Source organism: Onychostruthus taczanowskii, unplaced genomic scaffold (genome assembly GCF_017590055.1).
Source record: "Onychostruthus taczanowskii isolate IOZ18803 unplaced genomic scaffold, ASM1759005v1 scaffold18, whole genome shotgun sequence".
Classification (NCBI taxonomy): domain Eukaryota; kingdom Metazoa; phylum Chordata; class Aves; order Passeriformes; family Passeridae; genus Onychostruthus; species Onychostruthus taczanowskii.
Window position 1 is genome coordinate 7,375,224 of NW_024499017.1, and position 22,657 is coordinate 7,397,880.

At 53.8% G+C, this 22,657-nt stretch overlaps 2 protein-coding genes across 3 annotated transcripts; one reads left to right on the forward strand and one right to left on the reverse strand.

Annotated features, from left to right (window-relative positions):
- Window positions 1-56: 56 nt before the first annotated feature.
- Window positions 57-12,387, reverse strand: E2F4 (E2F transcription factor 4). 2 transcript variants are annotated; one of them, XM_041400743.1, is made up of 10 exons: window positions 12,197-12,387; window positions 10,282-10,391; window positions 9,640-9,801; window positions 9,102-9,145; window positions 6,361-6,422; window positions 5,938-6,223; window positions 5,355-5,519; window positions 4,212-4,259; window positions 2,628-2,672; window positions 57-2,306 (listed from the first exon to the last, which is right to left on the reverse strand). In XM_041400743.1, exons 1-10 carry the CDS (start codon window positions 12,371-12,373, stop codon window positions 2,191-2,193), a joined length of 1,215 nt encoding a protein of 404 aa, XP_041256677.1. In that variant the 5' UTR covers window positions 12,374-12,387; the 3' UTR covers window positions 57-2,190. The 2 variants fall into 2 exon arrangements, with proteins under 2 accessions (XP_041256677.1, XP_041256678.1); XM_041400744.1 differs by lacking the exon at window positions 4,212-4,259.
- Window positions 12,388-12,448: 61 nt separating this feature from the next.
- On the forward strand, window positions 12,449-22,656 carry EXOC3L1 (exocyst complex component 3 like 1). Its single transcript, XM_041400742.1, has 14 exons — window positions 12,449-12,618; window positions 13,256-13,484; window positions 14,461-14,621; window positions 15,590-15,809; window positions 16,100-16,760; window positions 16,946-17,063; window positions 17,225-17,350; window positions 17,468-17,568; window positions 17,986-18,096; window positions 18,212-18,341; window positions 19,286-19,408; window positions 19,706-19,861; window positions 20,186-20,310; window positions 20,754-22,656. Exons 2-14 carry the CDS (start codon window positions 13,442-13,444, stop codon window positions 20,938-20,940), a joined length of 2,262 nt encoding a protein of 753 aa, XP_041256676.1. The 5' UTR covers window positions 12,449-12,618; window positions 13,256-13,441; the 3' UTR covers window positions 20,941-22,656.
- The last annotated feature ends 1 nt before the right edge of the window (window position 22,657 follows it).

Consider the following 22,657-nt stretch of genomic DNA (forward strand, 5'->3'; position numbering starts at 1 on the left):
CGGGCTAGGGCAGAGAGGAGGCACAGGCTGGGGCAAGGTGAGAAACTCTGGAAAGTTTTTGTTTATTCACGTCAGAGAACACTCTGTACAAATATGACAGGCAATTTTCTTCCCTTGCAAAAAAAAAAAAAAAAAAGTATAAAAATAATCTTTATATATGAATCAAAAGTTCATTTGCAACTGTAAATTTTTCTCTAGGTATCCTTTTCGGGAGGTCGTCTAACTGGTGGTGGACATGAACACTGGGAAGGAGGGCAAGGGCCAGGCAGTACATGAAGAGCTCGAGCTACACCAAAGCCACGGAGCCTTGTTAACAGGCAGGACCAAGGGATTCCGGTCAGCTTCCATGTGGACAGGGGAAGGTTGAGGGACAGGCAGCATGCAGGCTGGAAGTTCACCCCCCAGAGGGGTCTCACACCTCAGCTGTCTTGCCAGCAGCAGCTGCCAAACTAGTGTCCCATTGCTCCTCCCGAGTTCTTCATGCTTTTTCCAATGAGGCTGCCAGTGCTTTGTCACTGCAGAAATGAACAGTCCTCGTGGAGGAGTCCCATGCAAAATGAGAGCGCCTGAGGAGCCACTCCAGGGACACAGGTCCCCAACACTTCTCACTTCTGCAGGCTCTTGATATTTTACATCCCTTAGCGATGGTGCTGCAGCTGGTTGTGTGGGTCACAGGCAGTGAGCAGCTACGCAGAGAAATCAAACATCAGCTGTTTAAGTGGACGGCTGGAAGCTCCCTGTCTGCAGCAGCCAGCCATGGCCTGGCCTGGCTCTCTGTTCAGCAGTTTGCAGAGCAGGAAAGGCAGGACAGCTGCTTCCACTGTGGTGGCAGGAAGACGTGCAAAACTAAAGACACTCACAAGACCTGACCAAAACCCAAAGTTGGGGCTTGCAAAATACAATACAAATTTCATCAGGACATTTTTACTCCAACTAAACTGCACAAGGTCCCAGCCTGGTACCAGCTGATGATCCTAAAGAAGCCAAGAGCAGACCTTCCAAAGCAATGAAGAAAATCTTGCAGAAGAAATGATGCAGAGAAAGCATCACAGTAGGTAAAGACCTGTTACAGGATCAGGCACTGGGAGTGTGGGTACGGGCACTAAGGAGCAAATTCAAATATACAGAAAACCTGATCCTGAGAGAAAAAGGGGTAAAAAAAGCTCACTATTTTGACAACACCTACATCACCTGTCACAGCAAAATACTACTGAATTGTAACTGCTTGGTCACCTTTCAGACAGTTGCAAGTTCAAGTGCAATGGTTGGAAAAACCCAGCTATTTGCAAATATGAGCAGGCTCTGATGTCCTTGGAGTACCTTACAGGCACCAGCTGAAGCAGTCCTATCCTTTGAAACATCTCTTCAGTTAGACAAAACCAAAAATTAAAAACAAAACCATACTGGCACCTCTGCTTAGCCCTGTAGAAACAGCACAGCTGCTGGACAAGGAGCTGGAGCCCCTGGGGCTGTGCATCAGAAGGCTGGTGAAAGCAGATCCAACATTCCTGCTGATGCACCAGCAGGGAAAGGCTCAGTGCTCCCGGGTCCTACAAGGAGTGCTCAGCTCCTGAATCCCACCAGGAAGCACAGCTGGCTAAAAAAAGTGCTTTTTGTAAAACATACTAGCTTGGTCTGAAGTCACTGAAAGAAATAGACACTTTGGTGCCTTTTTTTTTTTTTCCCTCTTGATGCCTTTTGGAAATAAAACTACCCCAATCCAAACCACTAACACAAAGAAATCTAACAAACAACCTCTGGCTTGTGAACTGACCATGGTATTGGGGCTCCTTGTAGCAGCTGGTACCTAGGAGGTGCAAAGTGCCTCTGGGAGTGCAGGAAAAAACCAAGGCATGCAGATTGGAGGAAGCTCAGAGAGGCACGTGGGCAAATTCTGCAGGTGAACTGGGAACACTCAAAACACAGACCCTTTGAAGTGAGGCCCAGGATCCAGTGGAGAGACGCGGGGGGAAAGCTGCACGTGCGTCTTGCACGTGCACCAGAGGAAGAAGCAAACTACAGGGAGGCTCCCAGCCTGCAAGTCCACATCTCTTGGCTCTGAGTCCATTTGAGAGCATCTCTGAATTACTTGGCCATCGAGCTCTAGCACAAAAGGAATCCAAAAATAGATACTTTCCAAAGAGTTACAAAACAGTCCGTGTTTGCAGGGCTCACAGCCGCACTGAGAAGTCAGAGGTTGAGGACAGGCACGTCAAAGAGGTCACAGACACCTTCACTCTCATCCAGGTTGTAGATGTAGTCGTGATCTCCAGGTGGAGGGGAGAGGCGGAGCAAGGGAGCAAACACTGGGGAAAGAGAAGCCCAGGGTTGGTTACAAAACTCAGCACTCCCACCCCAGCTGAGAGCTGCCGATGGCACTGAGCAGCACAGCCACCTCACAGCAACAGTCTTTGAGGTTGCTTCAGTCAGCCTCACAGAACTGAAGAGACTTCTGGCTCTCACACCTCTCTCAGCGACTGGCAGGACAGCGAGAACTGAGTCTGTGTCCAGAGCTCAGAAAAGATGAGGGCAAGTCTACAGTCACAAGGCTGCCAGCTGGGTAAAGTCACACAGCACGGGCTTCCTCCCAGGAAGGCCACACCATGACAGCAGACTCTGAGACTCACCTTCAGATGACATCAGCTCTTCCAGCAGCTCAGAGTTCACACATTCTGGGGAAGAGACAAGCATGGTAGCAAAACAGTCCATGGTAGCAAAACAGTCTCCTGGTCTGCTCCTGAGTAGTTCCCCACTTTCCCCACCCTTGTTATCCCTTCTCTGGCTAAGGCACAGCATGTGCAGCAGGCAGTGAAAGGAAGCTTGTGCTTAAAAGAGATAAAGCCATGTAGTAAAAGTAATTCCAGCACAAAACACTATGAGAGAACTCCAGCTCCTGTGGCTTGGATTGCACAGCCTTAAAGCAGCTGCCAGTGCCAAGGTAACAGTACTGGGATCACACAGAGGATAAGAGGCTGCATGGAGTGTGCTGCAAAGACTGTTCCTCTGAGCTCTGCTGCGCTGCTCTCTTCCAGTCCTGAGTGTTGCCTCTGTAGCTGTTGACTCTGTTTTGTCCTTTGCTCCTGGATTTTTTATCTTCCCCCTCCAAACTGGGAAGAATACTCCATAAAACCACATACTTTACCATAGAGAGGAAACATCTCCTTTACAATAGCATCCACATAGTGACACTTACTTTGGGTAAGTTAGATCTTCTACATGGCTGGGGCTTTGCAGTAGTTCATATCTCACATTGTGAACTCAAACTTGCTCTTCAGATGTACTTAGACATCATCAAGACTTCATCCACTATCTGCAGCAGAAGTGCTGGGCAAGAAGGAATGATGTTCTCCAGACTGACTGTGGAGCCCAGGACTAAGAGTACACACATTGGAGACTCACATGTGTCTGTGTTTGGGTCTGTGGGGATTTTTACCCAAAGGCAGCACCTTCACAAAGCCAGAGCATGGAACTAAGGACAGCTGATGTACATCTCCTGTGACCACCACTGAGGTACTTGGTGTGTACTTGGCCCTGCCTGGCTGCGGGCTACAAAGTATTTGGCCAGCAGTGAAGGGAAATAAGTGAACTGATAGTTTCCCAGTTTAGGTTTATGCCAACACCAAATTCCTTCACCTTTTCTGCCCTTAACCCAAAGACTGTCCCAGCATTAGGCAGCAACCCACAGATATTCCTTGGGCAGAGTCAGAACTCCAAACACAAGTAACAGCATCTCCCTCTCCTACTGCTCCAAAATTACCAGCTCCTCCACCACCACCACTGAGAAGTATTTTGAAGAGAGAACACTATCTCCCCAGATTATTTGCTTGGATTAGCCTTAGGCAGCTAAAGCTGAAACAAGACTTAGCAGGGATTTTTCTTTTCCATACTGCTGACAAGCTGAAGGAGGAGCATGGAAAGGCTGAACATGGATTAGTGTCGGCACGGGGACAGGAAAGCCCTTGCTGGTGCACTGCAGGCAAGATCTAACAGAGGTTGCTGGAAACATGGAGACAGAAAAATACATACAGAAACCAGTAATTTTAGAAGTGCCTAACTACTCTTTAGTAGAGGGCCAGCAGCCACCAATGACCACAAGCACCTTACAAAACCACATCCACAAAATAATCCAAAAGGGAGCGAATCAAACAAATTGTCCCTTTTCTGTGGATAGATGGGCACAGAAAAAAGCTGTGGTCAGGGAATGAACGTACCTCTCATTGGATCAAACATCTCTGACAGCTCTTTGGGAAGTTCCAGTACTGCAAATACAACAAACCAGATGGTTTGGATCATTACATGAAGAGTCTGAAATGCTTTACAGCAGAATCACCCACAAACCTACTGTGCTCCTTACACACCCAAATCATCCAGGAATTCTGTTCCCACACTCCATGTCAGATATTTCTGCTGCAATGACAAGCAACAAAACACTTGAGGTCCACTACTTTAAAATAAATTTGTAGGAGCCCTGGGACATGAACATGTTATCACAGTCAGCAGCTGTGTCTGTAAACCTCACCCAGTACACTGCCTTGATTACCTTGTGTAGGATGGGGACATGCCTTTGGAGAGGCACAGTGATAAGATATATGCACATCCAAGGCCTAATTCCACAACCAAGATGATTCCACAGCTCATGCTTCTCTGAGACAGGCCAGCAGAGAGAAGTGAAAAAAGCACTGGGCAAGCTGTGTTTGAACAAGACTTCTTCTTCTAACCACAACCTAACCATGAGTGTTTCTGCAGGGAAGTTGGGCTTCAAAACATTCCAGAAGTGTGGATTACCTAGAGGATGCTTTTCTCTCCTTGGGCCAGCCTGCCATTTCCTAGCATAATGCTCCAGGGTTTCTTTTTTAAAGCACATCAAGGAGCTCCCCAAATGTATACTACAGGGTCACTAAGAACACAAGATCACTAAAGACAGATGAAGTATTCCTGAGCAAAGGAGGAAGAGGGAGACACGAGCTCTCCTAAAACAGAAAACTCCCTGAGTTACAAAGGTGCTCTCAGTGGTGGCTGAAAATTCTGCAGCTTCATGCAGTCTCAAAAATAGGACCTTACTCTACAGAAAGGATTGAGAGGAAATAACCATACATGTAACAGCAGAGACGTGGGTCATGGGGTGTCCCTTGCAGACTTTCTAGTACTGAAAGCAGCAGGACACAAGACACAGTCACCTTGTCACCATGTTTCCTGGCAGCCTCACAGGGCAATGCCTACTCATCCTTTGCAGACTCTGGCTGACAGCATAAAGGCAGAATGGAGTTCAGCTCCTTCCTCCAGGCCCAGCAGCCTTTCCCTCACGCCCAGCGGCAGGACTTCGGAGCAACACATGAAACAAGCAGCATACTCACCTCCTGTGGGGTCGGGCTTGATGGGCTCAAAGGAGGTAGAGGTGCTGGGCAGGACAGAGCTGCTGTCCAGCGAGGCTGAGGACTGCAGCAGCTGCGTGTCCAACGCCGCCGGCTGGCCCTCGAAGTCACCGCCGCCCTTGGACTCTGCCGCCGGGACATCGCACTCTGGGAACACCACAGACACACCCAGGAATGTCATCTCCCACCAGCCCAAAGGCAGCTGCAGCACAGACTCAGCCCTCGCTGGCAGTGCTGGCCAGGCAGCTGCACATGGAGAAGCTTTCCTGCTTTCCCCCAGGCCCATTTTTGGACATATTTCCTGTTGACCAATGAACCTGCACGACCAGCTTCTCCCCTACAGGTGCTCCTACAGGTTGGCACTACCCGCTGAAGCCAAGTGCCTGATCTCCCTGAGCACAACCAGTCCCACTAACCAAGGCCAAAGGAAGGGCAGCAGCAAAGGCAGAGATGCCTTTGCGGCTCAACACTGTGCATCCGGCAGTGCCAGCCCCAACAGGGCCAAGGAATGTACCCTGCTCTACCAGCCACCAGCCAATTTCTGCCTCCTGTAGCTCCCTCTCACCTGTGCCTGCATTTTTCTGTGTGGGAGGCCCATGGTCCTGAGTGCTGGTGGGTGTTGGTGTGGAGGGCTGGGTGCAGCTGGGAACGGAGGCCTCCTGGAAGTGGGCGAGCGGTGGGATTTGCGGTTTTGAGGGTGCAGCTGCCTGGCACTGAATGAGGTCTTCAGGGGGAGGGACAGGGAGTACGACAGGAGGAGAGCTCCAAGTATCTTTGTTTACTAGGAGAACATCAATAGGACCACTTGTGCTCTTCAGGTGGATCTGGTATTTCTTCTGTCCATTTAGGCCCTGAAAAAAATCAAAAGCAAAACACAGACTTACATTAATAACCATTTGCAAATAGCACATCAATTTTCCACAGGCAAAACACACATGTACACACACACAGAGAGCCCCTGCACTCTGCCCATGAATTTATCACTCACCTCAGGGACAGGAACCTCCAAACGTGTGCCTGATGGGGCTCGAATCACGAGGAGGGTGTCTCCTGTGGAAACAGAAGCAGTCAGGGCTCCTGGGCACAAGCTGTTGTGATGTTAATTAAGCACTGATGAAGAGCCCCTCCTCAACACCTCCTCTCTTCTGGCAATCCTCCATGGAAGGAAAACATCTACACCCCAAGCACATCATACAGTTTCTAATAATCCAACGGCCCAGGGCACAAAGAACCTGCAAAGCTTCTCCCAACGCAACCCTGAAGTTTTTTAGCAGTGTCCTCATCAAGACTAATTTCTCTTTTCCTTAGAAGAACTGGCTTAAATTTACCCTTAGGAAATCTGAATCCTAAGGGAAGTATCGTTCATTCTGCTGTCACAAGCTTTTAGGGTGAATTAGAAACAAAAGAGCTGCACTGCCAGCAGAGAGATGGGGTTGAACCAGGCTCAGAGCCAGGCTGCCAACCTCAGGCTGGTGTCCCAACACCTGAAACCTGCACTCCCCAGTCTCTGCTGGCCAGAGCTGTCTTAGTTGTGCTGGACTCTCCACAGAGCCCAGCACATGTGGGGCTGGAAGCCAGGCTGACAGCATCCTTCCTTTCATGTTCTGCAGCTCCTTAAGACCTGCACCCTAATAACAGTCATAGGCAAGCAGCTGCCAGCCTGTATTTGGGTTTAGAGAAACATGAACAGAGAAATACCAGAGCTGTGAATATCTGACATATTTAGATCAAGCAGCTTGCAGCTTTCACTTTGAATGTTTAAGCTTTAGTGTGGTTAACATTCACAATTCCCCAGTATTCTGATTAAGCTGCACATGATAATTAACACAGAAGATCCCCAGAGTGATGACAGAAAGTGGACAGCAGAAAAGCACATCCCTTAATTTCAGGCTGGCAATCAAATGTCAGATCAGCAAAAGGTAAAGGGATTAAAAACAACATGGGATTTGTTAATTGGATGGGACTTGTTTAACAAATCTACACTTAAGAAAAATGTAAAAGATATTTAAAATGCATAAGAAAGCTAAAAGACACCAGCTCAAGCTGTAAGACCTGTCAGTTTCAGAGACAGGTGCTGGGTTTGTAACTCCTTTGATATAATGTCCCAAATACTTCTACAAAACAGCACCCAGTGGGTTTCCACTTCCTTTTTGAATCTGCAAGTGCAAAATGCTTCACAGCAACAGATGCAGAAATTAAGTTTCCCACTAAAAACTGACATATTCTTACTTCTTTCTTTTTTAATTAATCTCTATTTGACAAGAGTCCAAGAATGGAAATCTTGGAGCAAGCAAGTTCAATAGCAGTCAGTTAGAAAAACCAAGAGCTGAAATTCTGCCTGCACCACAGTTTGAGAACACAAGAGGTCCAACCAAAGAAGCTCTGTAAGGCTCAGGTGCTCAGAGGAGGAAAATGAGTCTGTAAGGCATATTTATACAGGAAAACTGGACAGGCAATGGAAAACCATGGATGAAAGCCTCAATTCTAGAGGGAACTGACACCCACCCTCAGTAAGATCTAATCTCTGCATGTTTTGGTGAGGTCTGACCTCAAACACCAAGTGATTTACAAAAACCAGGTGCAATGAAATGCAAAACACTCAACCAGCCAAGCAATGAGCTGTCTGCTGGTCTCCAGTAAACTCTTCCAGACTGTTACGAGTGATCTGGCCCCCAGCACTGTCAAACTGAAAACACAGTCCCTGCCCCCAAAAGTGCAGCTTCAACAGAAGGAACAGCAAAGCCAAAGGGGTGGTGATGCAGCCGTTACACCAGCAGCAACTTGGTGAACAGGGAAAGCCAAAGGCAGTGACAGCAAACAGAGGAGCTGATGAAGTGCAGGGTGAGAAAAGTGCTTGGAGGAGATGAGGAGAGCCAGACACAGGTGAGCTTATGCATGGCTGGAGGCAGCCAGGATAAACAGCTTCAATCTCTGCAGCCACCAAGCAGAAGCAGGTTGCCAGGTCAGGAGAGGTCAGGCACCCACTGAAGCAGAAAGGAGCTGCGAGTCCACACCACTACAGCTGGGAAGAGCAGTTTATGTACTGAGGCTGCCCCACTGCCTGCTGGCCACCAGGCATTAATCTGGTCTTACACCTGTCATTAGAAGTGGCAGCAGAAGAAACAAAGGCTCCTGTGGGTTTTCTTCACTTTTGCCCAGGGACAGAACATAGGACTTCTGATACAGGCCCCCCCCAACTTTAGGAATGAAGGGAGTGAGAGCAGAGAAACTGGTGCATTCCCTTCTGTCCTCTGCTGTCTCCTTCCTGCATTCTTGTTGGCAGGGGAATTGATGCAGCTGAGGGACCACCTTTAATACTATTTCTCTGCTTATACCATGGTTTCTACTGCGAAATAAAATTTGTTTCCTCTTATTAGAACACTGCCTACCCAAGCCCTTAAAATGAAGGGCTTCTAACACAACACACATTCACCCAACAGTGAAACCCAGCAAGAAGACTTTGTTAGGAGCAGCATCTCTATTCCTTTAAGCACAAGTAAAAGATATGGCCTGTCCCCTCTAATGGAGACAAGAAAGCTACAACTCAGTGGTACACAAATCCAGAACAGCATCAGAGCTGACATTACATTTCACTTGATGCTGTTGGCCAGCCCACAGTCTGCTGCCTATTCTTTCTTGGAGAAAGGAGAGCAGCTGGGACAGACTGACAGGCCTGCACCATCACATCTTTGCAATGGAGCACCTCACTGAAAATGAGCATTTTCTCACCTGTGAAGCACTTGCAGATATCTTCATGTGTCACATATGCTAATGTTCTCAAGGTTAAGGACAAAGGCTGCAGCTTCCTGCACACACAGAGAGCTCAAAGGGCACCTGGTGTTTCCTTCCTGAGCACAAGGAACACCATTCCCAGAAGGCTCTCCATGCCACACTCTGAAGTGGTCTGCAGGTGAGGTCTGCAAGCTCCATGCCTGTCAGAGCTGACATCCTGAGATAGTTAAGCCACAAAAGCTGCTCTGCGCTCAGGAAAGTGGCACCTGTGACTCAGAAAGAAGCACTTTTCTCACTGTGGTAAACATTACTATGTTTTTTACTTCCAAAAGCCAGAGGAGGAGCTGGATGCAGAGAAAAGCAGGTCTCCAGGTTGGACAGTTACCCTAATTTCAAGCCAAGGTGCTGCCTTTTGACCCTTTCAGTGCAGCTTCTCCAGCAGCAACAGGTCAGCACCCACCAAGCCCTCAGGTCTCTGCTTCCCAGCCCACCAGGTGAACACGGAGACAGAGCCATCAGTTCACACAAAGGATATCGACTGTTCTGCATGTCTTCTGTAACATTTTTGATGCTCTGCTGAACCCACATCTTCTGCTGCTCCAGCTCCTGTTCCCGCTGCTCCAAGTCCTCAATGTCTGCCTTCAGCTCGATCAGTTTGTGAGCTATTTCACGTGTGTTGCAGCCAGGACCCACCCCCCTGGGTAAAGCAAAAATGGGTGAGATATATCAACCCTGGAGACACCCAGACCAACCCCAACCTCTCTGCCAGCCTCTTATTCCCACCTGTGTCAAACATCAATGCCAGACTGCCTGGAAAGCCATCTCTGCACCCACTCTAGATCCCCACCTCCCAGCACAGCAATGGTGTTTGGTACACCTTTCTACTTCCCACAGTCTAGCAGGACTCTTCCCCCACCTGCAGTACCATGACAGGTATCTTTTCTAGACCAAGGCAGTGCAAATATTTAGTCTGCACCAAAATAACACCTTTGCTGTAAGAGAGACACCACACATACTTCAGCTTTCCTCACTGTGCCATCAGCACAGCCCAGCTGGGGGAGGCACGAGCATGGACGACTGAGGAACCTCCCTCTGCACACAGCATTTTAATCCCACTGTCACTTAAACCTGCACTGGAAGGGACCTGTGAATGATTTAGACCATCTCTGCCACTCACTTCCACTGGATACTGTTCTTGGACTTCTTCTCAATCAACCCGATGCCTTCCAGGACATTTGTGATATCGTAGATCCGTCGCTTCTGTCGCACAGCCAAGGTATCTGCAGCCTGAAAAAGGTTAAGACATTAGTTCCAAACTCTCAGCCATGTTTAGCTCCTTTCTGCCTGGCAGATGAACTCCTGGCCAATTACTTTGCTCCCTATTTCATACCTCTCCTGTTCCAGCGTTTCAAGTTACACAGCCATGTTCTTGATCTCATATGACCATGAGAAGAAGTCACTCATTCTTCTTTTTTTCTTACCCCACAGCCTCCCCACTAAACAGAAGCCAAATTCCAACACTACTGCTCACAGTGGATGCAAAAATCACCACTCTCCAGTAGCAAAGCAGTGCTAGAAAACGGTAGTTCAGCAGCCTAAAAATTCAGTGCTCCCTCAAGGTAGAGCTGGAGATGGGAAGGGAAATGCTGAGATCTGTCTGTGCAACACTTCAGTGAAATCAACATTCACAAAGTCTTTTCTAAAGCTGATCTGACACCATTTGACAAAGAATCAATATCTTTTCAAAAGATTCCTCTGTTTGAATGACATGACTCCAGGTGGAGAGTAACCATGAGCAAGGCTGGGGCTTCCCTGCCTTGCTCACACGACCCTTTTCCTCTCAGATTTCAAGGAATGGCACTGTTTCCACTACCACACAGCAACCTGCCACCAGCAAGAGTTAATGTGTGCACAGCCAGGACCAACTATGTTAGTGGCAGTGCAGACAGAGCAGGTCAGCACAGGAACCATGTCCCTGTCATCCATCAGTGAGGGGCGAGGACTTTGGAGACTCTATGCCATACAACTACATAAATCACACTGACCAACACAAACTCCTTTAATGGACATTTGAAGCACAAATATATTGTCAAATCCAATGAGAAAACAATTTGGCACAGGCATGGAGCCAGGAAACTCCTCCACCCCTGCATTATTGGGGCTTTCTGGCACTTGTCTGTCTCACACACGTGCCCACATAAGAGATGATTATATAAACCACAGCAAAGGAACTTCCCCTACAGGAAAGGCCAGAGATTCAGTACTATACATTGCACAGTGTTACTTCCTCCAGGTGAAGATCTCAAAAATACAGAAGCAAGATGCATTCACGCAGCACTTCTCCACTGCCTAAAGGCATGGGGGACAACATCTGGCAGGTGACTGTGACCACACTCCCCCTCCTGGAGGGTTAAGTGCTGTACGGACAGTTTCTATAGGTATGTGTTTCTGTAGATGTCTGAGGCTTTGGTGCCAGTCATCAAGTACAGGGCAAGAACACAGAACAGAACAAAGGTGATCAAACGGTTCTGCAACCAAAGAAAACAAACACCTGCAACGTATGGCAAGGTCCTGGGGAAAGAAGAGTGCCCAGGACAACCCGATGGGATGGGGAGAAGGGCTGGGAAGGAGGAGCAGGAGGGGCTGTGAGGGCGGCCCATGCAGAGCCCTCTGTGCACGGCCGGCAGCTCTGCCGCACCCCAGGAACCCCGCTTTCCGTGCACCTAGAAACAGAGGATCCGTACAGCGGGAAAAGCCTCCAGGATCATCGATCCCAGCCACTAAACCTCACCACTGACCCACGTCCCTAAGCACGACATCCAGCACCCTTCTGACCAGGGACAGGGACTCCACCGCTGCCCTGGGTAGCCCATTCCACCAGTGCCTCACCACTCTTGCAGTGAAGGTTTTGCTGGAATCCAGCCTAAACCACCTGCTGCACCGGGCGCTGCCATGTCCCCGTTCTCCCGCTCCAAACCCGCCCCAGCCGCCGGAGCACCGGTCCCGCCGGAGCCCCCCTCAGCCGGCGGCCGCTCCCTCCGAGCCCACCCCCGGGCCGGGGAGCCCTCGCCCCCCGCCGCCTGCCCCCGCACCAGCTTGAGGTCGAGCACGCCGTCCTTGGCCTCCTGCAGCAGCGACACGAACTTGGTGGTCAGCAGCCCCAGGCTCTTCTCGTGCCGGCTGGGCGCGCCCGCAGCCCCGCTGCCACCCCCGGGGGGCTGCGCCCCGCACTCCGCCATCTGCCCGCCGCCGGCTCCGGGGCCGCGCATCCGCTTCCGGGCCGCGGGGCTCCCCGGGAACCTCCGGGGCGGGGACGGCGGCGGGGCGGGGACGGGGGACTCCCCCCCACCGCCTCCCGGGGCTACGGAGTTGTTCCGCTTTGCTCCCGCTGTTCCGTCAGCCCCTCGGTTTGGGGGTCCCCCGGGTCAATCCAGGGGTGCGTCCATCCCGTCGCCGTTCTGCGGTGCCAAAGTCAAACTCCCGCCCTGTGGTACCGAAGCCAAACCTCAGCCATGTACGCAGCTCTCACCGCCCCGCTGACAGGGGAGGTTTGCTGCTCCAGCACAGCCAGTGCCGGGGGAATCCTCCAGCCTGTGCCCGGGGAAGGCAGCCTGTGGCAGGGACACATCTCCAGGTCCATCCGCAGCCATGGAGGGTGCATCCCCACGTTCTCGCCTCCGGGTCAGGCTGGCACAGCGCACCCCTTCATGGTGGATCCACCCTCGAGTGGGCTCGGACTGTGGGTGGGCTGGGCTGCGACACCCCGCTGTCCTCCCCGAGCCAGGGTGGGTGCGAGGGGGCAGCGCTGCGGGCACGGACAGCGCTGAGTGTCCGGAGAACGGGGGGTGCCGGTGAAGGTAGACAGGGTGTGATCTCCAGGACGAGAGGAAATGGCCACAGGTTGAGTCAGGAGAGGGTTAGATTGGATATTAGGGGAAATTTCTTCATTAAGAGAATGGTCAGGCACTGAAAAATGTTGCCCGGGGCAGTGGTGAAGTCACCATCCCTGGACACGTTAAAAAGGCGTGTGGATGTGTCACTTAGGAACATGATTTAGTGGTGGGCTTGCCAGTTAACGGTTGGTACTCGATTATTTTAGAGGGCTTTTCCGACCTAAACGCTCCTTTGATTCCGTGACTCCTATTCCCCAGACCTCCGGCTGTCGCGGTGCCTTCCCGTGTCCCCCCTCCCCTCCGCCCCCCGTTCCTGACGTCCTGAGCGCGGCTGCGGGAACACAATGAGGCCCTGAGGAGCGCGGCTGCTCCGGCTGAGGAAACGGCAGCCGGCTTCCTCCGCAGCCCTGCCCTGGCCCCGCAGCTCCGCGCAGCCTGGACACCATGGGCATGTCTGCGGAGGACGAGAGCGCCGCCAGCCCCAGAGGTAACGGGGATGATGCTCCACGGGGAGCCGGCGAGCTGGGCAGGGAAAGGAAGGGATGCTGCTGCTTGCAGCACGTTTTGGGGATTCCCCCGCCCTTTGCCTCACCACCCCCTCCACCCTCCCGGACCTTTTCCCTGTGCCGGGGCTGGTGCCTTGTGTCCTTGGCTGTTTGGCAGCCTGGCTGTGCTTCCTGATGGTGATACCTGCGCCGGGGCAGTACTGCTCACCGCTCATCTTATCCTCAAAGCTGCTGTCCTCCTCCCTAATCCCCTGGTCCCCAAGGCAGCCAGCGACTCCCCAGCAGGGCAGGAGCCTGGCTTGGCACTGGGTGACAGCCCTGCGGGGCTGCAGGGAGTGGCTGGGGATGGGATAGGGTGGGAGAATGATGAAACCAGGCACTGGGGACTGGGAATAGTCCCAGTGTAATAACTGTGCTGGTTCTCAGCCCTCCACTACGGCCAGGAGCTCTTTGGCATGGCTTCACACCCTGTGTCAAGGGGGACACAGCTGCGTGGGTGCTTTGAGGAGACCAGGAGTCTGCAATCCTCACCTTAGCCTGGCTCTCCTTCCTGTGAGAGCTGCCATCTCCCCATCCCTCCTGCTGACTCACTGCTGGAGTCTCAACCCTGCTGACAGCTTCCCAAGTGGCATCAGACCCCCTCAATGCAGACAACCCAGCATTGCGTCTGGGGGAGCAGCCGGGATGTGCACTCGGCCTGGGGACAATCTGATCTGGCAGGCTGAGTCACAGCACCCCGGAGCAGCTTTGTTTCTTGCTGCCACAGCCACTGTGCCACCCCGTGGTGGTGGCATCTAGGGGGCCCCTTGCAGAAGGACCCTCTTGGTGCCATGCTGCCCAGCTTCCCACGTCCGTGTGTGCTTGGAAGTCCACTGGCGGCGAGCTTCCTGCCTCTGGCCTCAGGGGCCCTTCCTGCCCCACTTGGTTGTGCTCACTGACCCCTGGCTTCATCCCCAGACGAGGAGTGGCCGGAAGCAGAGAAGGCTGAGAAGCTGGCGAGAGGAGCCGCTCTGAAATGGGCTTCAGGGGTGTTTTACCGCCCCGAGAAACTGGAGGGGCTTGGGCATTACCGGAGACGAGAGACGCAGAGGAACAACTCCATCCAGTCCCGGCTGAAGGTGTGTGTTTGCCCATCCCACGGACACTTGCAGCCACACCCCCTCCTCAAGCAGGGATCCCAGCCAGGTCTCCTCTTGCCCCACGAATCCTCTGTATGTCCTTTTTTGACTAAATCTTTTCCTTTGACTGGTGTTTGGTGGGTGAAGTGCAATTGCTGGGGGGAGAGGACCCCCTCCACCCTCTACCTTACCCCCAGGCAGTGTCTGAAGTGATAAAAGGAGTCTTCTGTGTCTCTGATAATCCTTCAAAATAAAACACCAAGGGGGCTCAGCACATTCCATGTGCAGGACTCAGCACACCCCATCACTGCCCTGTCCCAGCCCCAAAGGCTGCCCTGTCCCACGGCTGGGAGGAGGCACAGAGCTCCAACCTGTCCCTGTCTGTGGGTCTGCACAGGGAAAACACCATCTCTATGTATTTGTAAGGGCTGTCCCAGTCCCCCTGCACTCCTGCCTTCTCACCCACATCCCCTTCTGCATGACCCAAGGAATTATTACCTCAGGACTGAATCAGTCTGAGCACCACAACTTTCTCCTGATAATTTTAGAGATGGTTTCTCCTGTCCTGACTCTGGATGAATTGCCTGGGAGGCCTCAGTGAAAGCAACTTATTTCTGGTGATTTTTGGCACCAGGAGCAGGGAATTAAATCAGTGAATAAGGCACGGAGATGTGCCAGTGCCACTGCAGGGCTGGAAATGATGGCACTCCATTTGGGAGGAGGGTTTATATGGCCACTGAGGTCCTTCATGCCTTGGGGGCACATAGGGGCCCTGTGACCCACTGCTCTTTTGCAGAAACAAAGTAATCTTTAAAAACTGAAAGAGACATCTGATTACTGTTTACCCTGAGCCTTGTGGGGCTGGGAGAGTGCCTGCAATCAGATCGTGCAGGGCTGGGGCCAATGGTGTGGAGTCCTGCTGCCTCCTGGAGCTGCTCCACTGCCCTCCGTCCTTTTCTGCTCCCCAGTCAACTGTCCAGTCCTACCTGGAGGGGGTAAGTGCAGGGCTGGAGCAGCTGCGGTCGGCGGCCCAGGAGGTGCAGGGCGTGTGCCAGGACCTGGGGGCTGCACGGTGGGCCCTGCTCGACAGCGCAGACCACTTCCAGGGCCTCCAGCAGATGAGGAAGCTGATGGAGGAGCACGTGCAGCTGGCCTCGGTGGTCCAGGTGCTGCCCCAGATCTTCTCAGGTAAGGCAGTGGCCCAGTCCTGATCAATTTGGGCTGAAAAGCACTGGGGGAAACCTCAGTTCAACCATGGGTTCTGTGCAGGGCTGGTGGTAAAGCCTGAGCAGGTCACTCAGGCTTTGCCAGCTGGGTGAATGGAGATATCCCTGCTTCCCCAGGGCCTGATCCAGTGGTATTCCCAGAGCCCCAGACCTTTCCCCTCACCATCTCCTTGATAACCTGCATCTATGTCCCTGGTGCAAACCCCTTCATCTCCACACTCAGTGCTGGCATCTCTCCTCCCTCTCCCACAGTCCACGAGGTTTTTTCCCATATCCTGCAGCTGCTCCACGGGCAGCATCTCTTGGAGGCCCACGTGGAGCTCATGATGGTGGAGCAACTCCGGGATGACATCCTCTCCCAGCTGCACCTCCGTGGGCTCTCTGGTGCCCAGGCAACTGTGCTGTCCTACTTCAGTGGCCTGCAGGACCTCAACGAGAGCCTGGCCAAGCAGCTGTGGGACATTGTGGGCAGCAGCCTGCGGCTGGTGCGCGAGGACCCCGTTCTCTTTGTCACTGCTGTCAGGATCATCGAGCGGGAGGAGAAAATAGATGACACTCTGCTCTTGGAGGCCACCTTCCTGCCCCCCGGCCGCCCAAAGGGCTGGAGGCAGAAGTTCTACCAGGTCCTCCAGGACACCATCACAGGAGCCCGTTTCCATGCTCCCCGCATGGATGCTGAGGGACCAGGGCTGGCCAAGCACCTGGCAGCGCTGCAGAAGGACATCGTGTCTGAGCTGCGTGTGGTGAAGGACCTGATGGTGCAGTGTGTCCCAGCTCACTACAACATCCTCAGCGTCTGCACTGCCACCTACCACCAGGCCCTCACCAGCCACCTCCAGGAGATCCTGCGGGAGGACCTGGACAAACAGGGACTCTTCCTTCTCCTTGAGTGGGCGCTCCGTGTGTACCACAGGTCAGCACCAGCCCCGGCACCAGCCAAGTGAGAGATGGTGTGGAGAGCTGGGTTGTTCACCAGCTCATGGATGGGTTGGGAGAGTGTCTCTGGCTGCCAGGGGATGGTGACCAGGAGGGCAGAGGGACAGGTAGGAACTCCTGGAAAACAGGCCTTCCCAACCCTGCCCCACCTCTGCCCTCCAGCCCAGAGATGATGGGTCACCCTGACCTCCTCCCAGAAGTGGATGTTTCTGCTCTGGATCCCTTGATGTCCTCTGAGCTTGTGGATCAGACAGAGAGGAGATATGTGATGAAAGTCAAGGTGAGTGAGCAGGACAGGGACCCAATGACTCCCACTGAGCCAAGCATCTTCTCTGACAGGGACCATGAGCCTGGGATGAGGCCCAGGACTCTCTGTGCTCTGTTGTGTCTCAAGGGAGTCTGTACTTCTTGGGCTGCCAGTGGTGGGTGTCCATCCTGCAGGCTAGTGTGTTCGAGTGGATGCAGAGGACCCTGGAGGTGGAGTTCAAGGAATGGTTCAGGGAAGAGGAACCTGAGACAGACCATCAGGGCTTCTTCCAGTCAGCCTTGCCTGCCATTGTCATGCAGGTGGGACCCCAAGAACAGGGGTACAGATGGGGCATGGCCATGCTGAGACCTCCCAGAAAGGAGTCCATGGCCTGCAGGCTCTTCCTGAATCACCTCCACTTTGCTCTTGTGCTGCAGATGCTGAATGAGAACATCCAGGTGGCTTCCTTGATCACTGACTCTCTGCAGCAGAAGATCTACAACATGGCCTTGGAGGAGCTTGAGGCATTCCTGGGCCGGTCAGTGGAGCCATTCACACCTCTGCCCACCCTCACAGACCCTGGGGCCATGGCTAAACATCACAGGCTGGGGGTGGAGATCTGCTGTGGGGCACCCAATGCTCATCCAGGTCACAGAAGGCTCAGCAGCCTCTCTACCCATGGGGCTGCTGTCTCAGCCTTTGGGGGTATCAGCTCTCAGACTAGGGCCTGCTGCCCCTAATGCTTGTCTGCGAGCCCTCCCAAGGGGGTCCAGAATGGGTCCCACTGTCCCACCCTGCCCAACGACCTGTCCCTCTCCAACCTGGTGGAAGGATCTGAAAGAAGCCAAGTGAGCTGGGAGGGTTGTGGAAGGTCCATGTGTCCCCAGGAGCATCCCAGGGCCAGGTCCCCGTGATGGCTCTGCCTGCCCCTCACGGCTGCCTCGCTGTGTTGCAGCCTGCGGGAAGCCCTGGTGCAGTGCGGGAAGGAGCACCAGCAGGACCGGGCTGTTCCCAAGTACTACATCCCCCACCTGCTGGCCGTGCTCAACAACAACCTGGCCCTCAGGTAACCTGCACCAGCACCTGGTAGCTCTTGTAGCAACACCCACCCCCATCCTCCCTGGGGCCAGTGTTCCCACTATGCTTCCCAGGCTACCTGTGCCCTCTCTTCTCTCTCCTAGCAATTCTGTCTCCTCCCTGCACCCTGACACTGCCTGCAGAGAAGTCCCTGGATCCCTGCAGACTGCTCTAGACAGGATGCAGAAGAAAGCCACCCAGCTGCTGCTGGAGGAACTGCTCCTGGACCTGCAGGTATGTTGGTCCAGCACCTGAGGCCGACAGGGCTGCAACAAAGCTGAAGCCAGCAATAACAGCCCTACTGCAACTCGAGTTTATTCCTGCCCAGGGTCCCTGCCGTGTGCTCTGCACCCTGCTATCACCCTGCAGACATCTCTGCAAGCCTGTCCCCCAGACCTTGATAAACCACCCGATGTCTGTCACCAGCAGCACCACCCCGTATCGCTGGGGCAGATGGCTCATGGCCCCAAATCACTAACGGACAGAGCCCAGGAGCCTTAGCCCCCCCGAGCTGCCTCACGCTCCTTCTGGCTCCTCCATGGCAGAAAACCAGCCGGAGAGCAGCAAAGTCTGTGTGAAGGATATGAATCCATGTGCAACTGCCCAAGTAGTTTCCTGCTAGTGTAGTCAAATTTAGCTTTCCTGGAGTCTGAACCAAAACCTGGAATAATTAACGACATTACTATTTAGGGCTTGAATGCCATGAAAACAAAGGAAGAGCCAAAGGGTGAGGAGCTTGCAGGCAACAGTGGCCCTAGCCAAGACAGAAGGAGTGTGTGCCTGCAAGCAGGAAGACAGGCAAGGACAGCAGGGCGGGAGTAGGAAATCAAAAAACATGTTATGTCTACACAAGGGAAGTGAGGAGGGGTGGAAATTAAAAATAGGCAGGACAGGCCAAAAGGAGGTGTGTGAGGAGCAGCACACTGGCCATACCTCAGGTGTGCATCATGACCCAGATAAAGCCCCAAAATGAGGCTCTCAGGGTGTCAGGGAGGGACAGCCCCAGTGTTTCCATAATTTCCTAACCTTAACCACTCTGCTGTTTTTACATGGGGCTCGGGGGCTTTGCAAGGCAAAGTGGCCGTGGTGCCAGGCAGCAGCTGTGGGTGTTGTGCTGCCCTGAGCTGGCAGCTCTGTGATGGTGCAGGACACAGACACTGCTCCTCTGCTCCCTCCAGCCCCTCTGCCTGCAGCTGCCTTCCCGCAAGTGGCTCTCCGGGTCCCAGCTCGTCGGCAGCATGTGTGAAGTGATTGACAAGTATGCAAAGGACTTCTCCCGCGTCAGGAAACCCGTGTTCACGGTACCTCCTGCTTGTCTGTGGGACAGGGAGGCTGGGCAGCGGGCACCATGCTGGGGTGCAGGGTCTGGGGATGCAGGAGAGGCTGTGTCCTCTGGGGCAGTCCAGAGAGCACCGCCACACGGAGATGTTCAGGGCTTCCCCCAAATCCAGCTGTTTTCTCTGTCCCTTCAGTCAGGGGGGCTTCCCAGTAGATTGTTCTCATGGCTTGGTGTTGTATCAACCCTTTTTGCCTCTGCCTTTCCCTGGGCAGACACCCAGGGTCTGGACACCAGGCACTAACAGCTGTCCCCTGCCCAGCTCCTGCTGGCGGAGAGCGAGCTCCTGGTGGTGAACCAGTACCTGCGGGCACTCCTGCAGAGGAAGATGGTGTGCAAGAGCCGGGAGGAGCGGGGCCAGCTGTGCCACCGCCTGCTGCAGGACGCCACGCAGCTCCGGGAGCTCTTCTGTGGCCTGGTGAGAGGAGCCTGGGTGCGGTGGGGAGCCAGGGCTGCACCACCTCACCCTCCTGCTGCCCTCCAGCCCACAGCCCACGAGCAAATGGGGCTGTTACACTTGAGTGGTTGTGAGGCCAATATGGGAGGATAATCCACCTGGCTGGATTAGAGACTCTGGGGATCATCACCCTGCCCAGCAGCCCCTGATGGGTGGGACATGCTGAATGGGAAGACACCAGCTGCAGGGCCTCAGGTCCCCTGGTGGGCACTAAGGACACAGCTGTCTCCCCAGCCACTGCAGTGACATCCTCTGGGTCTCACACCTGGCTGCTTTCCCTGCCAGGGCCTGGAGCGGGGCCAGCAGAGCCTGGAGGCTGTTTTTGCCCTGCGGGAGCTGATCTGCCTCAAAGACCCAGCACTGCTCAGCCTGGAGGTGATGGGCTTCATCACCAAGTACCCCGATGTCAGGTAAGGTACTCCCTGCAGGAGGGGATAGGTGTGAGCCTGCTCAGGAGAGCCAGTCTTGGGCTGCACCCTCTGAGGTGACACAGCAGAGCAGGCAGAAACCTGAGCCTTTACCCCTTTCTCCCTGAGGTTTCCTTTTCCCATGCTCAAAATTTTAGGGGTTCTTTAAAAGTCCCAAGGGCAAAGGTGTACAGAAAACAGCAGTAATGCTGTGGTATTTGCACATCTGTATTTGGTGGCCAAACAAACTGTGAAAAGTAACAAAGCACCAAATTGGAAATGTCAAAACCAAATTCAAAAGGTTTGAGGGGATTGTTTTCAAGAAAATGCTACTTGGCCTGGTGTAAAGTACCAGTTTTCCCCTGGCCCTGGCTTGGTTCCTCTGGATGGGGGGAGGTTTGCAGGACACAAGCAGTGCTCGGGCTCACCCCTGGCTCTCTGCCCAGCGACGAGCACATCTCCACCTTGCTGGATATCCGCGGGGACGTCTCCAAGGAAGTGCGGCACATGGTGCTGGGAATGATGGCTCAGCACCCCCAGGCTCTGCCCGAGGGCTACCGGCCCATCTTCAGCACCATCCTGGTCCCTGTGCAGGAGCTGCCCTTCTGCCTTCGCAAGGGCAAGTGTGCCTGACCCTGCCTGGCACTGGTGCCCTGCTGGTCCCACAGGGGCCATGCAGGGTGGCTGTGCGTGGTGAGAATGGAGGTGACGTGTGGCATCCCCCACACACAGCACCTGCCCTCTGCTGGGGACAGTCTGGATAAAGGCCATTCTCCTCTGGTCTTGCCCTATGAGAAGACTGTCCCCTGCAAGCACCAGTCCTGGGATACCTGGACTGGGGGAAATCCAACCTGTAGCTATTTTGATGGCCTGCTGGGACAGTGAGAGCTGCTCAGGCCCATTGCCTGCAGGAGAAAGAAGAGTTGCAGAATGGAATCTGCAGCTGGGACAAATTCACATCTCCATGGGGTTGCAGAGATATTTGGGTTTCCCCATCTCCAGACAGCCCCCTGAGCCAGTGTGTCCCAGCCAGCTCCAAGTTTTTTTGCTCTTTCTGTTTCTAAGGCCTACTTTCCCAGCTTTCCCAAAACCCTCTGATTTTAAAGATTCCCACACCAGCCATGGAAGCTGTTACCATTCCAACCCTGAGGCAGACTGGAGCCTTGCTGGGACCAGGCTGGCAGGAGGGTTTCAGCCATGGGAGGTACTCTGGGCTCAGCCCTGGGGTTGGGTGCTGCTGCTCCACCAGGCTGTGCCCTGCATGGCCAGTGGGGAGCAGCTGAGCCAGCTCATCATGGCTCAGGGATGCTGAGGAGAAGAGCACAAGGTGGTCTCCTCACCCTGGACAGTCCCATCAGCCTTGCTGGCACAAAGGGACAGCTCTGAGTTCCTGCTGACCTGCCAGACTCCTGGCTCTGGCTCATTGCCAGGACGAAGACTGGAGTTGGAGGCTCCCAAGCTGCATGGAGAGCGTGGTTGTGCCTGGTGTGTTGTCCTGCTCCAAGGTTCCTCCGTGATGGGCAGCACACCCTGAGCACTGGTTCTCCCTCCATCCTGTGCTGCTGCCCAGGCCTTGGCATCTCCTCCCAGGTGCCATATGAAGATCAGGAGCAGTCTGTGTCTCTGCCTACACCCTTGTGCCCAGCCCCTGCAGTGCCCTGGGAGACCTCCATGCTCTGCTGTGCTTCCCACCCTGGGATGGGCCACATCCCACTGTCCTTGCATGGTACCACTGCTGGAAATAAAGGCCTAAGCTCTGCACTCATTCCCCAGTGTCCAGACTCTGCTCCCTGGAGGGTCGGGGCAGGGATCAGGGTATGTCAGTGGCACAGAGAGGGAGGGATCCATCCCCATGTCCAGCATCACCCTGTGCCAGCCCAGGAGATCACTCAGGACACGGGGGATGATGCAGACACTACATACCCCATTGTCCAGGACAGAGGGGGCCGATGCTCCCCAGCCCTGGGTCAGGTGGCTGCAGTGCTAGGGGGATGCTCAGTGAAGGGTTCAACCTCAGCTTGGGAAGGTGCCCACTGTCCTCCCTGGGGCTCATGGTGTGTTTGTCCAGCTGGCCACAGCTCCCACCTGCCTGAGAAGGTGTCTGCTCTCCCCACCTGCCCTCACTGGCTATGGGACTTGCTCACCTGCACCACGGACATGGTTCAAAGGGTGCAAGCCTGAGCCCTGGGAACATCCAGGTGGGCCCAGGCCAGGACTTCATGGCCATGTGGAAAAACAGCTCTAGTCCCAATAGATCTGAAACAAGTCTGAGCACAGGATGACTGTCCACCCCAGGAACTGGTGCCCATCCTAGCATGTCCAGCCCCACTGCTATCCCAGCTGTGTGCCC

Bases quoted from the DNA above. Each gene is read 5' to 3' on its own strand.
- E2F4 (XM_041400743.1), bottom strand. From the start codon at position 12,373: ATGCGCGGCCCCGGAGCCGGCGGCGGGCAGATGGCGGAGTGCGGGGCG. The intron at 6,423-9,101 runs GTGAGAAAATGC...CTGTTTCCACAG, and splicing joins TATCTGCAAGTGCTTCACAG to GAGACACCCTCCTCGTGATT. The intron at 6,224-6,360 runs GTGAGTGATAAA...GATTTTTTTCAG, and splicing joins TGGAGGTTCCTGTCCCTGAG to GGCCTAAATGGACAGAAGAA.
- EXOC3L1 (XM_041400742.1), top strand. From the start codon at position 13,442: ATGGGCATGTCTGCGGAGGACGAGAGCGCCGCCAGCCCCAGAG. The intron at 15,810-16,099 runs GTAAGGCAGTGG...CCTCTCCCACAG, and splicing joins GCTGCCCCAGATCTTCTCAG to TCCACGAGGTTTTTTCCCAT. The intron at 17,351-17,467 runs GTGGGACCCCAA...CTTGTGCTGCAG, and splicing joins TGCCTGCCATTGTCATGCAG to ATGCTGAATGAGAACATCCA.